Raw genomic sequence first — 18341 nt, forward strand, 5'->3', positions numbered from 1 at the left:
TGCATTTTAAGAATAACAAATCTAATAATATTCGTTAAACAATTATCATATTATTATATGATAATAATAATCATAAAATAGCTGACATTTATCAAGCAGTTTCCATGCAGAACAGCAGTTTGCAGTCCTGTCTCATCTGATTCTCAAAACAACCGGGAGAGGCCCTGTTTTCACTCCCATTTGACCCAGGAAGAAGCAGAGGCTCAGGAAGTGAAGTAACTTGCTGAAGTTGACTTCGACAGCAAGTGGCATCGTCAAGATCTGACTCCAGGATCCGTATTTTTAACCTAATCAGACACACTGACAGTTGAGCTCAATGCATCTAAAGTGTCTGTCACTGTGAGACACTCTCAGGACCCTGGTACTTTGCAAAGACCGAGAATTCTACATTACCATGCTTACCTCACCCAACCTCCTGCCCATCCAGATTTGTGATTCAGCTGGATGACACGGAAAAAAATCAGAAGGAGACAGGCCAAAGGAAACAGCCCTCCTCAGACAATCTAAGCAAGGCTGATTCCTATAAGGACCTGACGGAAAATCATCACTGATGGAGATAAACAGCAGTGTCCAGAATTACACACTCTCTTGTTTATCACAGTTTTAAAATTTTAAGTCAATTAATTTTCTTCTAGCAATATTATCACCTTAAATATTGATTTACTTTCCAAATTTGATTATCTACCGCCTGGAACCCTTTATAAACTCATAAAAATCAGGAAATCCACTGAACCAGTCCTTACCCCAGCTAAAATCAACAACAGTTAACCTCTGTCAGTAAACCTCCAGAATTATTAGCCACGGGTGTATAATATTTTATCTCTATCAGTTCTTATTACTCATTCATTTAAATTCATTTGTTCATTAGTAAACTTTTTAATGGAAGTATAACATATAGCTGAAGAGCAAAGTTAAGAATGTGTATGGCTTAATAAATTTTCACAATTTTGGAAACACATTTTTGCAACACCAGAAGTACAAAGTTCCTGCACCCAACTCACTAATGCCTCTTCCTGACTTCTAATACCAGATTTAAATTTATATACACAAAACAGGATGAACTCATGTGTTTTCATTCTGTATTATATCTGATATTCATCCATGTTGTTGCTCACAGTAATGGTTGACTTTCACTGCTCTATTAGGAAGAAAACAAGAATTTATCCATTCTCCTCCATCATGATATATATTAGATTATTTCCAGTTTGGACCATTAGGAATAATTACTATCAACATTCTTAGTTATGTCTTTTGGTGCACATGTATATACATTTTTATTGTATATAAACCCAGGACTGGAAATGCCTGGTCATGAAGTATACATATGATAAACCTTAGAATATTTCCAAACAGTTTTCCAAAGTGGTTATACTAATTGACACTCCCACCAGCAGTGGTCAGTTCTAATTTTAATTTTATGTAAACTAGAATTCTACGTAACATATCTCATTTTCCTTAAAACTGGAAATGTACTCTAATGATACGACAGTAGAAATCTAAAACTTATTTCTCTGTGAATTCCCTGCTGGGGAATTCACTAGGAGTTTTCACTGAGATGGCCCAAATCTAATCCCTGGTCGGGAACTAACTCCTAGTTTTATTGATGATAAAACTTTACATGCTGAAACTATTTACACATAAGCTTTTTACTAAAAAATACTCTGCTTTTATATGAGTCTTATTTTTATGATTAAAAAAGAGGTCTAATGTTTATAACTGAATTCTAGATTTGTGACAAATATCTATATCCTTTATTAACAATTACATAATAATCAAAAGTCTAATTATTATATCGGTTCTATTTGCAAAAGCTATTAGTATTAGCAGAGGACTGTACAAATCATGAAGTCTGACCAAATAGCCATATTTCAAAATAATTAAAAATCTGACCAAGTATCTAATACTTCAAAACAAATAAAAGGGAAACATACATCAAGCCTCCACCACCTGGTGTTAAAATGAAAGTCGCTCAGTCGTCTCTGACTGTTTGCAACTCCATGGACTATACAGTGCATGGAATTCTCCAGGTCACAATACTGGAGTGGGTAGCCTTTTCCTTCTCCAGGGGATCTTCCCAACCCAGGGATCAAACCCAGGTCTCTCGCACTGAAGGCAGATTATTTACCAGCTGAGCCACTAGGGAAGCCCAGAGTCAAAACAACATGCAGGCAAATTATGTTACTGCTCTCAGTCATTCTCTCACCCCCAACTTTCATTCACTGACCCTTCATGTACTGATTCACTTTCATACATAAGAGAAAGAATGAACATGTTTGCCATCAAGTGGAGGCAAAGCCTGGCAGAAATTACTTAGTTTGGATCATCTCTCAGGTATAAAATCCCATGTGCCACAAAGCTAATTATTTACCTTCCCTGAGCCTCAGCTTTTTCCTCAATAAAATGTGAAAAACATGAGCATCTATACCCTGCAGAGCCGTTAAGTAAGTTGTAATGAACTGAGAGACAACGATCACATAGGCACTTAATGCTTTGCATTATTATCTTCTTCAGAACCACTCTTCCTCATTCGCAGAAATCAAATGATAACACTTCACAGGCCATTGTGAGGATTAAATGAAAAGATATGTCAGAGTCTAGCACACTGCTTAGAATGTAAACAGGTATCTCAGCTCTTAAATCTCTTTTCCCTTAGGCCAGAAGTTTTCACACTCACTTAACAGCAAAACCTCTTTATCAACAGAAATGATATGAAAAAAAAGCAAATAAAATCGGTATTTTATAATATAAAACAAAGTTCACAGTATACTTTATTCTATTTTGCAGCTTTTTAAAATTATAATAGAAAAACCCATTTATTACAATAAATCGAAAAAAGCTGTAATCATCCCTATTCCCTAGCCCATTCACAGCCACTCAAAGACACCAGTGTTAACAGTCTAGTGTTCTTCCTCACATCTCTCTCTGCAGTCACATAAACTTCTACAAACATATTTACATCTTTAGATTTTACATCTTTACTTTTTACAAAAATGAGCTACATATCATTAACATCAGCATAGAGTCCACTTTGTTTCCAGTTAAAAATATATAAGCTTCTTAATTTCGACCTTACTCATTCTTTGTTAATAGCTGCATAATATTCCACAGGATTCAAAGTTGTTTTCAAAAACTCACCTGTACTACTCATCACTCAAAGTAAATACATGTTCACATATTTCCTTCAAGCTTTTTGTAAAAAGGTTAGAAAAATTCACCAATAGATCAAAGTCAGCATTATTTGGAATATGAGAAGAAAATCAAAGGCAAACTTCTAGGGAAAAAGCTCCAAAGGTCCTTTTTCAAATTAGCAAGTTTCTAAAACCTGACATGCTACACAATGAAATATAAAAATGAAATATTTTTTCCTGAATTCTACAGCTTGAAAAACAAAGAAGAAGCTATGCCTTCTTTGGAAAAGATCTTTAACATACACATTTTTATTGACAAATATCTTGGAGAATACACAGTGAGGAGTGGGGAAACAATAAGAGAACAAATGTAAAAAGTAAACTGAAGAAAAAAGGCGGATATTGCTTGGATATTGCCTAGAATTCTAACAATAGTTAAGTGATTCAAAGTTTCAGACAGAATCCAACCACAAAACAGCTCACCAGATCCTCAGTGCTTTCTAAAGAAGTAAGGAATAGAAGGGTAGAGGGAGAGGGAAGAAATCTGATCAAGATAAAATAATGTATTTGCTGGTAACTGAGTAAAACATTTTGTTTACTCAGATACAAATAATGACTGAAATGTTAAGAAGGTGGATAGATTGGCTTGATTAATCATTATATTCAAACAGAATACAGGTGATCAAAGGCCTACACAGGAAATGTGTGGCAGGATGAGACGGTGAGGAAGGAGAAGAGGGAGGGATGGAGAGACTGAGAACGGATCAACAAGGTGAATAACCAGAGTAACCGACGTAAAATGCCCTCAATCCAAACCTCAAAAAAAAAAAACAAGAAAGAAAGTGACATGTCAATTATACTGATGAAGAGATGCAGCCAAAGTAAATAAAGTTAAACTGGTTAGCTGAGCCAAAGATTCACCAATCAAACCTACATGGAAGGAAAACACTGGTTACAATACTAATCTCAGATGAGAGATATTGGGGTTAAAAAAAAATCTTAAGTGGGATTTAAAAGATAAGAAAAGTATGTAACATATTATAAATTACTAAAAAAGACAAGATCTTCAATTTGTGCACCAAAAGGCATCCAGGTGAAATTATTAAAAAGAAAATCAGAATATTTACAACAGTAGTAGTAGACTATAATTCACTATCAGTTTACAACAGGACCAGAAGACAGGCTTCTTGAGAAATGAGAGCACAGTGTTGAGTGGCCTCTCCACACACGGAGCTCCCATATTCCACACAAAGGAACTATTTTTCTCAATTTTATGAATAGTTTTTATGAACATCAGAAATTATATACTTTAAAAGATTAGAGCATTTGCTCACTGTGGTTTCCAATCACAATGCAATAAAACCATGCAAATTTTACAAAATTTTGAGACTAAAAACAATATTCTTATAATTATTAAGTCAAAATTAAAATAACCTAATACTGCCCCTCAGTATAACAATGGAATATAAGTAAAAGTGAAAGTCGCTCAGTTGTGTCTGACTCTTGGCAACCCATGCTACAGCCAGTCAGGCTACTCTGGTCATAAAATTCTCCAGGCCAGAATACTGGAGTAGGTAGTCTTTCCCTGCTCCAGGGGATCTTCCCAACCCAGGGATCAAACCCAGATCTCCCGCAAAGCAGGCAGATGGATTCTTTATCATCTGAGCCACAAGGGAAGCCCAAGAAAACTGGAGTGGGTAGCCTACTCCCATCTCCAAGGGATCTTCTCTACCCAGGAATCGAACTGGGGTCTCCTGCATTGCACGCAAATTCTTTACCAGCTTAGCTGCCAGGGAAGCCCAAGGAGAACAACCAAAACAGTAATCAAAAAGAAATCCTCAGCTAAACCTGTTTTTGGTTCTGTTTCTTTTTTTTTTTTTAACTCTGACCTTAAACAAATGACAATCATCCAAGTCTCAATTTCTCTATAAAATGAAAATTATATTTATACCTCACGTAATCTTGTGAGGATTTAAGTTATTAGCACTTTTCCTGGCACATAATAACCTTTATCATTACTATATAAACTGAAATCTTATGTGAGAAAAATATACTAAAGGAAAACAAAAAAAGGAATAATTAGAATACAAACAGAAGAATTTGAGACTCTCCTGGTAGTCCTTGGTTAAAAATCTGCCCTACAATGCAGAGGACAAGGGTTCAATTCCTGGTTGGGGAACGAAGATCCCGCATCCCACAGAGCAACTAGGCTCGGGTACCACAACTAGAGACAGCCTGCCTCGGCGCTGAGCCTGCGCGCCACAACGAAAGAGTCTGTGCACCACAACGAAGGATCCTGCACGATGCCAACGAAGATGTGATGCAGTCAAATAAATAAACAAGTACATTTTTTAAAAAGAATGCAAATTCTTTTTAAAATGTGTTCTCTAGCCTTAAAAAAAAAAAAAGTTTGGTAGTAACAAAAAAAGTAGAAACAAGAATGGAATTTCTCCACTTGAATGGTTACAGAATATTAAGAGAAATAGTATGATAGAGGTGAATAATATACAACCAAATGTATAGATGGTTAGAGATAAATGATTCTCCAAAAAAGATAAAAACACAAGGAAATGCAAAAATCCTAAGTAAATAAGTTAAAAAAAAAAAAAAACCTTACTGAAAACACTCAGCCTAGAAACTTAGACTAATGCAAAAACTCCCTCCTATTTCCTCTCCTGGTCTCCACTGTAAGTCTCTGTCCACGCCACAGCCAGAGTGATGGTGTCACTGTCACCAACACCCTTGGCAAACTGCCACGGACTCCCCACGCCTGACCTCCCATCCCCCTTCCTCTGATGCGCTGGGTGCGGCACTGTGGCCCTCTTCAGCTCCCTGCCGGCCTTACACTCAGTTCCAGCTCAAAATCTCTGCACAGGGCCTTCTCTGCCCTTACTGGTCTCCCATTTCTCTGCCTGGCTATTTCCTACACATCACAGAGGCCTCCCTTATACCCTACATTTAACTTAAATCAAGTCCCCAAATACATTCTTTCATCGGATCCTTTTCCATCTTAGCACTGACTACAATTTTAACTCTATACTATTTGCCTGATGGTTTAATAATGGTCTCCCTAACTAGACGTTTCTTTCCTTCACCGAGGTATTCCTAACATCTGGCATATAAAAGGTACTCAGCAAATATTTGCCAAATGAGTGATGAGACTAAATAAAGAAACAGAAACCAACGCATGAAGGCCTTTTATTCCTTGCTATTCTGAGGGTAAGAAAAGGCCATAGCAGAGTTTTAAATAGGAAAATGACATAAACACATATCTATCTCAGCAAAGCAGTCATTAACAACAGGCATGTCAAATATTAATGTATGACAAGAATGTCCTATTCCTTCCTGTAAACATAACAGACATTCTGAAAGATACTATTTCTCCACTGAATTCAAACCAGGCCTCAAAATCCCTCTCAGGGCAGACCTCCAGGAAGGTCATTGCCAATCAATTAGAGTGGCCCAAGGGATGAAATCTGATGATAGCTCAAAAACCCGAAAGTCTAGTATAAATACACGGGAAGACTAATGAACTATTTTAAACTGAAGAGTCCAAATGTTCCCTGTAGAACATTAGGTTAAAAAAGAACATCTTGATGTCACGGTTATGCAACTTTTAGTATAGTTCTTTACAAAAATCCTAAAACAGGAGCTATGCAAGACTGCCTTGCTTTTAAAAACATCTCTTTTGCTTACCTTAAATTAAGTTCATATTCATTGTCATGCTTAGCTGCTCAGTTATGTCTGACTCTTTGTGACCCCATGGACTGTAGCCCACCTGAATCCTCTGTCCACGGGATTCTCCAGGCAAGAATACTGGAGTGGGTTGCCATTCCCTTCTCCAGGGAATCCCTGGTGCCTCAGTAATCCCTTTAAATTAAGCTCATATTCATAGCCAATGATTAAAGAAGATTTTTGCACCCCTGATGCAAAGAGCTGACTCACTGGAAAAGACCCTGATACTGGGAAAGACTGAAGGCAAAAGGAGAAGCGGGGGCAGCAGAGGATAAGATGGTTAGAGACATCACCAACTCAACGGACATGAATTTGAACAAACTCCAGGAGATAGTGAAGAACAGAGGAGGCTAGCATGTTGCAGTTCACGTGGTCACAGAGTTGGACACAACTTAGCAACTGAACAACCACCACTTTTCATACTGGAGTCAAGAGCATGGATTTTAGATCAGGCCTCCATACATTCCAGAACAATTATGTCAACTATTATCATCTAGCACTGATGCCAAGTTTACAGCTGGAGCTAAAAGTAGCTGTACTAAGCATTCAAAAGGTACTCTGAAACCATGGAAGGAGGTTATGGACTTACTGTCCATTTGTCAAAGGCCTTAACTGGGTTCATGAAGCTAGATTTCAATAATGGGAACAGAAAACCCACTTCATAAAATACACCCATGTACTCCCCCATTTAACTCCCCACAACAGTCTCAGCATGCTTACCTTTTTGCGCACGCCTTCTTGGGTGCTGGACAGCTTGAGCAAAACAGGAGGAAGGAATTTAGATATGATATTCTGTAACTGCTCATCTGTTTCAGCATGTCCAAGTCGTAAAAAGACTCGTTCAAGCTGATCTATAACATAAAAAGAAAAAAGGAAAACTTAGCAAATCATACAGGACTGAGACTAATCACTTTTCTTGCTTAATCCTTTTTTCTATATGCAGATCCTTTAGTCAGAACTTTAACCATAGCTAGCCCTGGATATGGATGATTTTGGCCCTGTTGTGAAACAACACTAAAAAAGTTTACTAGCTAATTATATTGTCTTAGAATTGTCCTGGTCATTTAAACTCTAGAAGGGAAGAAAACAAGGCTAAATTTCTCTCCTACTTAACAAAACTATTCAGTGTTTCTAGAGGATATGGATACCAGAAAAGATACAAAAGTTTTTAAGAAATCTTCTAGATAAGAGAGCCAGGGAGGAGAACTTTAATCAGATACCAGGGGTAATAGATCTTTGGTGAAACCATCTTACTAATGAAATTTCTGCAAAGACAGAATCACTGCCCACTACTACTAGAATTAGCCAACCAGACTGTGAAAGATAAATTTCCACCAAGAAAGCCACTGAGAAACATCTTAACATCATAGGGATGCTTTCAGCAAAACCCAGTCTGTGATAAACTACAGGATAAATAACTAACACACTCAAAGTTTACATCTGTTCAGTCAGTACACTGCAGGGGAGGGGAGAGGGGAAAGGGGAATTTACAAATGGCAAATGACTGGATATTTGACTTTTGTTAATTAGTGTTCATTTTTTAGATGTTATCATTGTATTGTGGTTATGTTTATTTTTTTAGAGGTTCTTATAAAAATGATCAGTAGTGATTAGGGAGCCTTCTAAGGGGCTGAAAATGTCCTGCATCTCACATTCTGAGTGGTGATTACAAAGATATATATTATAAAAAGTCACAAGCTCTATATTTTCATACTTTCTACTGAATCTACTATACCTCAACTTTAAGAGTTATTTAAAAATTTTAAAAATTTAAAAGAGTTCTTTCCTTCCAGAGATAAAGACTGAAATATCTACAAATGAAATAACAAAGCAACTTAGATTTACACCAAATAATCAAGGATGTGCTGGAAATCTGCTCAAAGGGTGAATTTCAGATGCTCACCTCACCAAAAAAAGAAGGCGACTGTGAGACAGATATTTTAATTGGCTTGACTGAACTATTCATTTCATTATGTATATGTATATCAAATTATCATGCTGAACACCTTAAATACATATAATCATTTCAAAAAGTAAAAATAAATACAAATCGTCATGGCTTCATTCAAGTCCTCATTTTAAAATAAATAAATAATTGGGGATGCTGGGGTGAGCTACAGGGAGAAGCCATATAAATGACACCAAGATTGGTCATTAGTTGATAACTGTATAAGCTATGGGATAGCTACTGAGAGTTTGTGCTTTAGTGTATACTTGAAATTTCCATAATAATTTTCAGAGAAAGACTTATATGTATATATGCATGCACATACACATAAAGATATAGATACATAAATATAGATATGTAGATATGTATCTCCATGGGGAGCCTAGAGGCAATGACAACCTGGCACAATCGAGTAGCAACAAGCACACCCAGTACCCAGATCTTAGTCTTTAAAAACATTCTCCAGGCAAAGGAGCCTGACTCTAGGGCCAGGGTGAGGAAAAAACCAGGTGGACCTGAAGCATCCTGCAGAAAAGAAAGGGGGCCAGATAGGAAAGGGGGCCTGGAAGGAGTCAAAAGGATGCAAGAACCACCCTGAAAGAGCTCCATCACAGGCAAGGCTGGAACAAATTGAGGAACTAGTAACACAGTATTGGATTCTAACCCAAAGTATAAAAGAAATCTACATGACCCAGTGATATAAATAAATGACTGAATGGTTAAATGCATGGAGGAAAAGAGACAAGTCTTTCTTACAGAATTTCAATGAATATATGTGTAGATACTTTCCCCTACAGGAGATAGACCTTAATTCCTGCCTCTATCCATCACCCCTGTAGGGTAGACCAGATTTAGCGACTTGCTTCCAAAGAATAGAAGAGAGAATGAGGAAGACGTTAACTTCACAGCGGTACAACTGGATAAACACTGTTTTAACCAGGTGATGCCATGGCGGGTATCAGGCTCCCAAATGTGACAAGAAGGGCATTTCACCTCTGGGGTATTCCTTCCGAAAACTCACGACCTCCATCTAGACATGGGGTAACACAAACAAACCAACACCAAGTCAAAATACATCCTACAGGATACATGGCCAGTACTGCCCAAGATTTTCAAGATCGTGGAACAGAAAGACTAAGAAACTGTCACAGACCAGAGGAGTCTGGGGAGACGTGACAGCTAAATGCAGTGTGGCAAACTGGACTGGATCCCAGAACAGAAAGAGGACATTAGTGGAAAAACTGGTGAAATCCAAATAAAGTCTCAAGTTCAGCTTTTAAAATAGTAAAGGAAGGAATGGAGGGGAGGCGCACATGCTGACTCTGAGATTAGCAGACCAAAGGCTTCGATTTGCTAGCAGTTGAAACACTGCTGTAAAAGTAGCTTTTAAGAACAATGGATTCAATCCACAGTATCTGTGGAAGTTAGAGATAAGGCGTCTCCGCCCTGCCTCAGCGCCTCAGAGATCTCAGGCAGTGGAAACTACAGATTTTAGCTACAGAAACTTAAAATTGTTTGGTGGAAGAAGACAGGGCTAGATTCCTCATAAGAAATTGATCTGCAGAACCTGTGCCAAAGGCTTAAAAAAAAAAAAAAAAATCAAGTGACATCTGGTCCCTTCCATTTTTCATACAATCATCTGAGTGCTGCTCCTGTATGCCCAGCAGAGCACTGAACACTTTGTCCCTCACTAGAAAGGAAAAGATAACATCCCAACATAGTAAAATTGCGGATGATGGGAATGTGGGAATGGAAAGAGAGGGCATCAGACATCACATGGGGGTCCTTGTCAGAGAAGTCGAGCACCCTTAGGGAACAGGCAATGCCTCCACACCCTTTGGGAAGGTCAGTGTCACACTGCTGCATCATTCTGAGTAACAGCGGCACTTTCAACAAACCATCAATTGTGTTCAACTTTATGAAAAGAAATGTAAATAAAAATGCAGATATAATCGGCCACTGACCTTTCCAGCCTACAAAGTCAACAAAAAAGGGGGAAACATTTGGCAACAGGATGGTGGCTGAATCCTGTTGTCAGAGGCACAAGAGGAGGAGAACCTGAACCTCAACCCTGGGCACTGAGCCCCGTGAAAGTGACAGTCCGCGGGCTTCTCACCCCAGACGCGCCTATTCAGAAACAAGAAGTGTAACCACACATTCTGAAAATTCAAGAGGAATCTAACGTTCAAGTTCACCCTTGAATTGAGATCCTCCAGGTCATCACCAAAGCATCTGGGGTATGACAGACGTTATTCTAGACGCAAGAGCAAGCTTCATCAACGGTGATGTTATTCCTCTTATTCAAACCCATACGGACTTAATTTCACTTACGAGTACATTAAAGACATCACCATACCCTCAGATCATCACTGTTCAATGTGGGGAATATCTTCTGAACTATTGTTTTTTCCTGTTCATACACTAACATTATTTTAACGTAAAAACTGGAATATAACATATACCATTTTACAATCTGCCTTTTTTTTCCTTTTAATTAACACAAACACATGGAGTAATGCACGTCTCAGGACTTTTCAGATTTTTTTAATTAAAATAAAGCGTATATGCTTTGTATTTCAAATAACCCTAAGCACATTGTGTGTTCTAGGGCAGTTCATATAATTAGATACATTCAGATTTCTGCAGCAAGACACATGGATATGTCTTACTATGTGGGATAGTCAATTATAAAGAACCTCACATCCATTCAGGTCAGGTTTTAATATCAAGAGTTACACTAAAAAAAAAAAAAAACTTGAGATATGTATAAAATTTTAAGTATCTTTCCATCAGTCCAGTTCAGTCACTCGACACTAAGTAAAGATCTAATTGATAATAGCAACTTTAGAGGAAGAATGATTTTATTCAGCTATGTGTGCTATTACCATGTTACAGAACCACAAGCAATGCTCCAAAGACCATCTTTATCCCTGTGTATCTGTGCGCTTGGATGGGTTTCTGTAAGCTAAAACCCTAGAAAGGGGACTACTAAGGCAAAGTGTAGGAGTGTCAAGTTGAAGAGAGTTTTGAAAAATGCCCTTCAAAAGGTTATGATCCTTTATACCACTAGCCGGAGAAGGCAATGGCACCCCACTCCAGTACTTTTGCCTGGAAAATCCCATGGACGGAGGAGCCTGGTAGGCTGCAGTCCATGGGGTCGCTAGGAGTTGGACACGACTGAGCAACTTCACTTTCACTTTTCACTTTCATGTGCTGGAGAAGGAATTGGCAACCCACTCCAGTGTTCTTGCCTGGAGAATCCCAGGGACGGGGGAGCCTGGTGGGCTGCCGTTTATGGGGTCGCACAGAGTCGGACACGACTGAAGTGACTTAGCATAGCATAGCATACCACTAGCAGTACACATAAATACCAATTTCCCTGTATTCCTGTCTATACTGAGTAATCTAATCAATCTTACCAAGATTGTAAGTAATCCATCTTAGTTGAATATGATAGATGAGAAAGAACCACACTATTGTTTCATATATATTTTATTACTGAGGTAAAGTATCTTTTTAAATATTTATTGGTCATTTGAAATATCTTCTTCAGTGAATTATCTTATTCTTTTGACCTACTAAGTTCTAAAAGCTTCTATATAATATTGAAAACATTTCTGCCTGTTCCCCCATAAATTAAAATGCTTTTTTCCCAGTATGCCTAGTGACTTTTTTCTTATTGTATCTAAGTTTTTCAAATATCAATGTACCATTCCTTCATTTTATGGCTTCTGAGTTTCTAGCCATGCTTAGAAATACCTTTTTAACCCTAAGATTATAAAAATACTATATTCTACAGGAAAGAGTTAACACAGCGGGCCTGACACTGCTCTCCTTACGGGGTTTTGTCAGTCAAGGCCAGTCCTCGGCTGCCACGGGAAAGCTTGGATTCAGGAGGGTTCCCGCTACCGCCAGGGCTGATGAAGAGCGACTCGCTGTGTCTGAACCGTTTGTGCAAACAGTATGCGGTATGCTCCCCACATGCTTTCCTCCTGAGAATCTGGAATTTTGCAACGTGTTAGGCAGAAGGTGCCAATGTGAAGAGCACCAAATAAAAGCCTTCAGTAATGAGTCTCTAATGAACCTCCCCTGCGGACAACACTTCACACGTGCTGTCTTAACTTGTGTGAGTTCCTAACTCACTGCTGAAGAATTACTCATGTCCCACGTGCCTCAACTGGGAGAGGACTCTCAGAAGCATGCACCTGGCTTCCTCCAGACTGCTGCTTTTTATCCTTTCATGGCAATAAATATCAGCCATGAGTACAAGTAAGTGCGTAGTCCTGTCAATCCCAGTAAGTCATGGAGCCTGGGGTGGTCCTGGCAACCCCAACACACACACACTTATCTGTGTTTTCTTCTAGCTCTTACAATTTTCCTTTCTATTTCCAAGTCTTTAATCCAACTTGAATTTTTTTTGGCTCATGAGGGATGTAAAGAAGCCTTGTCTTTTGTGGGTTTTTAAAATCTCCTTCATTGTGAAATAAAACATTTAGAAATGTGTGCAAGATTTAAGTGTAATTTAATGAATTATTATAAACACCTATGTAACTACTGCCCAAGTCAAGAAGAAAAATTTGTTTTGAAACTCGCACAAAGAAAGGTTTCTACTTGACTTAGAGAGGACTGAAACACTGTTGAACACTCAAAAGCACCATGAATTTTAAGGTCACCTAACATCACAAAGGTAATTACAGCCATGTATGAACTAGAACGGGGTCTTCTGACGTTCAGTCTAAAAACCTTTGCCTACCTATGAGGAGAAGGGGGGAACAGAGGATGAGCTGGTTGGATGGCATCACCAACTCAATGGACACGAGTTTGATCAAACTCCAGGAGATAGTGAAGGACAGGGAAGCCTGGCATGCTGCAGTCCATGGGGGTCACAGAGTCAGACACGACTGAGCAACTGAACACCACCACCCATGCAACTGTCTACCGTGATGAGCTGCGTTTTATAGGGCAGGATCCCTGTACACTGCACCTTCTACAAGGAGCCCTGTTTGAGAGAATCACCAGAAGGGCATAAGAATTTGCCAGATTCAGGTGGTATCTGTGACAATGGGAAAATGTACAAATTCAAAGGTCAGAAAACACCACCAGAGAAAGCTCATTACTATGAATAAGAAGCTAAGTCCAAACGTGTCAACCTATAATGGGCCTCCTCCTGCCTGCTCCTCCAGATTCTCTCCTCCTCCCAGGCCCAGCACCCTGCTTCTTTCACCCTGGGAAGCAGACTCCCTGTCGAGGTCACTCGTTCACTCACACTCATTCCAGGATGAATCGAAACCCTACTGTGTGCCAGAGCTTGGTGGGCATGGGTACAGAGTAGAGAAGAAAGAGGTGAGGCTGGTACTATGCTTAGCACACATGTATGGTATCTGCAGGAGAAAACAACAACAAAAGGCCTGAGACGGACTGCTCAAGACAAGAGCATTTAAGGATGGAAGGAGAGTCTGAGAAAGGGAAGGACAGGCAGCACACAAAAACAGGAAGAAAACTGAGTATGAGGTCATGAGAACCAAGGAAAGAAAAAATGGACTAGTCAGGAAGAACTGGAAAAAAATTTGCTTGCCTGTATTAAAAACAAAAAAATTTAAAATTCCATGCAGGTAAATAAATGACACAAGTGTAAGAAGCAAGATTGTAAAGCTTTTAAGAGAAAACTGAAAAGGGAATGCTAAAGTTCAAATACAAAACACAAAAGGCTAATAGGTTAAGATTTTAAAATATCATAAAACACACCATAAAGTAAAAGAATAAGCTATAAATAGCTACAATGTTTTTAAATGAAAAGAACTTGAGCAAAGAACATACTTTAAAAACTCCTACAAATCAAGGAAAAGCAAATTAATTCAAACTTTTTAAATGGACAAAGGACATAAGCAGGCAATTCAGAGATGAGAGTCATATACTTAACAACACAGAAAAAGATCCTCAATCACACTGATCAGGAATATGCAAACCTAACACAATAATGAGATACAATTTCGCACCTTTTACATTAGAAAAATGGGCTTCCCTTGTAGCTCAGCTGGTAAAGAATCTGCCTTCAATGCGGGAAACCTGGGTTTGATCCCTGGGTAGAGAAGATCCCCTGGAGAAGGGAAAGGCTACCCACCCCAGGATTCTGGCCTGGAGAATTCCAGGGACTGTACAGTCCATGGGGTTGCAAAGAGTTGGACACGACTGATCGACTTTCACTTCACGTTAGAAAAAATCTTCAAATGTTGGCAAGAACTGGAAACCAACCAAGAGGAACTGAGGCTTACTGTTCACGTGGTGTACACTGATACAATCTCCAAGCAGCAAGTCTCTAGTTAAGCAGTCTCCACTGTAGCTCAACAGGCACATCCGTTCAACCTGGCAACTCTACTCCAGGGGAATATACTCTAGAGCAGTCTAGTCAAACTAGTCCACCAGCCCTCTAAGAGAGAAGTAACCCTTCTTCCTTCAGTGGGAAAGTCTCACCAGCATAAGAAATGTTAAATAAAATAACAGTGAGAGTTGATTTACATTCTGCCACAAGTGCCCTATTTGCAAGACATAATTCCTCAGTCCTCAGAAAACAACTTCTGTATCACTGTCCTGGAGAAAAACTCCCGGGGAGAGACAAGCACAAGGACAGCTGTAAGAAACTGCTTCGGGCCTTCACTGGTGTCACAGTGGATAAGAATCCACCTGCCAACGCAGGCCACGTGACGTGGGTTGGATCCCTGGTGCAGGAAGGCTTCACGTGCTGCAGGGCAATTAAGCCCATGCACCTCAACGACTGAAGCCTGCGTGCCTGGAGCCCATGTTCTACAACGAGAAGCCCGCGCACCGCAACAAAAGACAATCCCCCGCCTGCCACAACTAGAGAAAGCCTGTGCAAAGCAACAAAGACCCAGCACAGCCAAAAATAAGTGAATAAATAAAAACTTTAAAAAAAGAAAGAAACTGTTCATTGCCACGGGGTCAGTAAATGAAAGAAAGAGCAGAAACGATCTAAATGTCAGTTACCGGGAAAATGGATAAAGCAAATGTGGCAGGCTCATATAACAATGAAAATACGCAAGAGTCACGTGTCACATGGACCAACGTAACAATATCTTAAAAACTAAGATCAAACAAAGGAAGCAAGTTGCAGGATGCTGCTGCTGCTGCTGCTTCAGTTGTGTCCGACTCTGTGAGACCCCGTAGACGGCAGCCCACCAGGCTCCTGCGTCCCTGGGATTCTCCAGGCAAGAACACTGGAGTGGGTTGCCATCTCCTTCTCCAATGCAAGAAAGTGAAAAGTGAAAGTAAAGTCGGTCAGTCGTGTCTGACTCTTCGCGACCCCATGGACTGCAGCCTACCAGGCCCCTCCATCCACAGGATTTTCCAGGCAAGAGTACTGGAGTAGGGTGCCATCGCCTTCTCCGAAGTTGTAGGATATGTACATTATAATTCCACTCATGTCAAGTTTTTCAGTGTGTGTGTGTGTGTGTGTGTGTGTATTGCTTATGATATACACTGCACAGGAAAGACAAGCCCTAGGTGAAAGAGAAGGGAAGGGGAGAGGAGAGAAAAAAAGGAAAATTTGTATAGGGTAACATAGGGAGTCTGAATCTTATCAGTAATGTTTAGTCTTATTAAAAAATAAAAGACCTGAAGTGAACAGCAAAAAATGTACAGATCTGACAAAGATGAGTGGGGACATAACTGTTTCTAAGATTATTCAGTATATTTTTCTTCATACTTGAAATATTTCATTATGTTAAAAAACAATATACATACATACCATAATAACTGTTTTATGATACTATATAAAAAGAAAATATATCAGTAATTTTTCTTTGTATTTTCATGTACTTTTCAAATATTCTTCAGTAAAAATATATTTCTTTCAGGAAAAATAACATACAGAGAAAATTTTTTTTAAAGAATCCACGTTTCAAGGATAAAGAAATTTAAAACTTGAAAGGAGACTTAAAAGAATATGGGAGAACAAAAACAAGAACATTTACTGTTAGAAACGAAACTGACACGGCCATTGGGAAACTAAACGCTCTTACCACACAATCCGCCAAGTGCCGTCCTTGGCGTTTACCTAAAGGAGCTGAAAACACATGTCCACAGAGAAACCTGCACACGGACGTTTACAGCAGCTTTATTCGTTCAGCCTTACTGCCAATGCTTGGAAGCAACCAAGAGGTCCTTCAGCAAGTGAATGAATAAACTGGTACACACAGACAATGAAATATTACTCAACACTCAACAAAAATGAGCTGTCAAACAATGAAGAGACATGGAAGAACCTTAAAGGCATATTACTATGTGAAAGAAGACGATCTGAAAACACTACATGCTATGATTCTAACTATATGATGTTCTGCAAAAGGAGACAGTAAAAAGACCAGCAGTTGCCAGGGAGGAAGAGGGGAGGAGGGATGAATATGACAAGCACAGAGGATTGTAGAGCAGTGAAAATCCTCTGCGATATTACAATGATGGATATGTATCATTATACATCTGTCCAAACCCACTGAGGACACAGCACAGAGAGCCAACCACGGTGTAGACTTCAGAAGAGGGGTAGTTACAATGTGTTAGTGTGGCTCCATCCCTGGTGAGAGATGTGCCATCTGGCGGGCAGGGCGAGGCATATGGGAAACCTCTGTGCCTCCCTGTCAGTCTTGCTGCAAACCTAAAAAAGCCTCTAAAAAACACTTAGTATAGAGGGGAACATATCAGAAACAGAGATTCTTAAATCCCCAAATAAACAATTTTCAGTTTAGCTTATATCAGCTATTATATTCATGTAGGGGAAAAAAATCTACTAAAAATAAATATATTCATTCACTTTTCATTGAATAATTCTTTGATTCTTATTATTCACCTATCTTCAATTTCTCCAGCTAAAGGGACAGAAAGGATCTTCCTTCCTCCTAACCCTCAAGGAAGAAATAACCCAGGAAAAGTTTAAGGGCTTCATTTCAGTATTACCTACCATTAGTCACGGATAATTCTGAAAACATATCATTATCCTTGAGAAATAAAACTGTCCAGATAAATCACTCATTCTTCGTAGCTCTCCAAAAAATATAACTTTGGCCTCTGAGTCAGGGAAGAAATGCTATTTTCTCACAGAACTAGACAAGGTGGCTTTCACTCATATTATCACTTAAGGAAAAAATAGTTTAAAAAATGAAAAAGAAAGAAGAAAAGAAAAAGCTGCTGCTTCTAAGTCGCTTCAGTCGTGTCTGACTCTGTGTGACCCAATAGACGGCAGCCCACCAGGCTCCCCCGTCCTTGGGATTTTCCAGGCAAGAACACTGGTGGGTTGCCATTTCCTTGAAAAGAAAAAGCATAACTCTCTTTCCTTAGATGAATCACCTCTTCATGACAACTTACACATCAAAACATTCCTTAGAAAGTATGCAAGAAAAGCATTACTGTCAAAAGGACCGGGGCAAGGACTATATTTAAGGTAGTAATTACCCCAGGTGGTGGCATTTCAGAGGATTCTTTCCTGGCTTGCTGGTTTAATTCTATGTCATTACTAATTT

General features: G+C 39.1%; 1 protein-coding gene across 4 annotated transcripts in view; it reads right to left on the reverse strand.

Annotated features, from left to right (window-relative positions):
• The window catches only part of ECPAS (Ecm29 proteasome adaptor and scaffold), a 110144-nt gene that overhangs the window by 76772 nt on the left and 15031 nt on the right, over window positions 1-18341 (reverse strand). For all 4 annotated transcript variants that reach the window (XR_009738211.1, XM_061426482.1, XM_061426481.1 and 1 more), the window contains one exon: window positions 7584-7714. Coding sequence is in view for 3 of the 4 variants with exons in the window: in XM_061426482.1 (XP_061282466.1) it covers window positions 7584-7714 (131 nt within the window). In the remaining variant the exon portion in view is untranslated. The remainder of the gene's footprint in view (window positions 1-7583; window positions 7715-18341) is intronic.

This window comes from Bos javanicus, chromosome 8, assembly GCF_032452875.1.
Source record: "Bos javanicus breed banteng chromosome 8, ARS-OSU_banteng_1.0, whole genome shotgun sequence".
Classification (NCBI taxonomy): domain Eukaryota; kingdom Metazoa; phylum Chordata; class Mammalia; order Artiodactyla; family Bovidae; genus Bos; species Bos javanicus.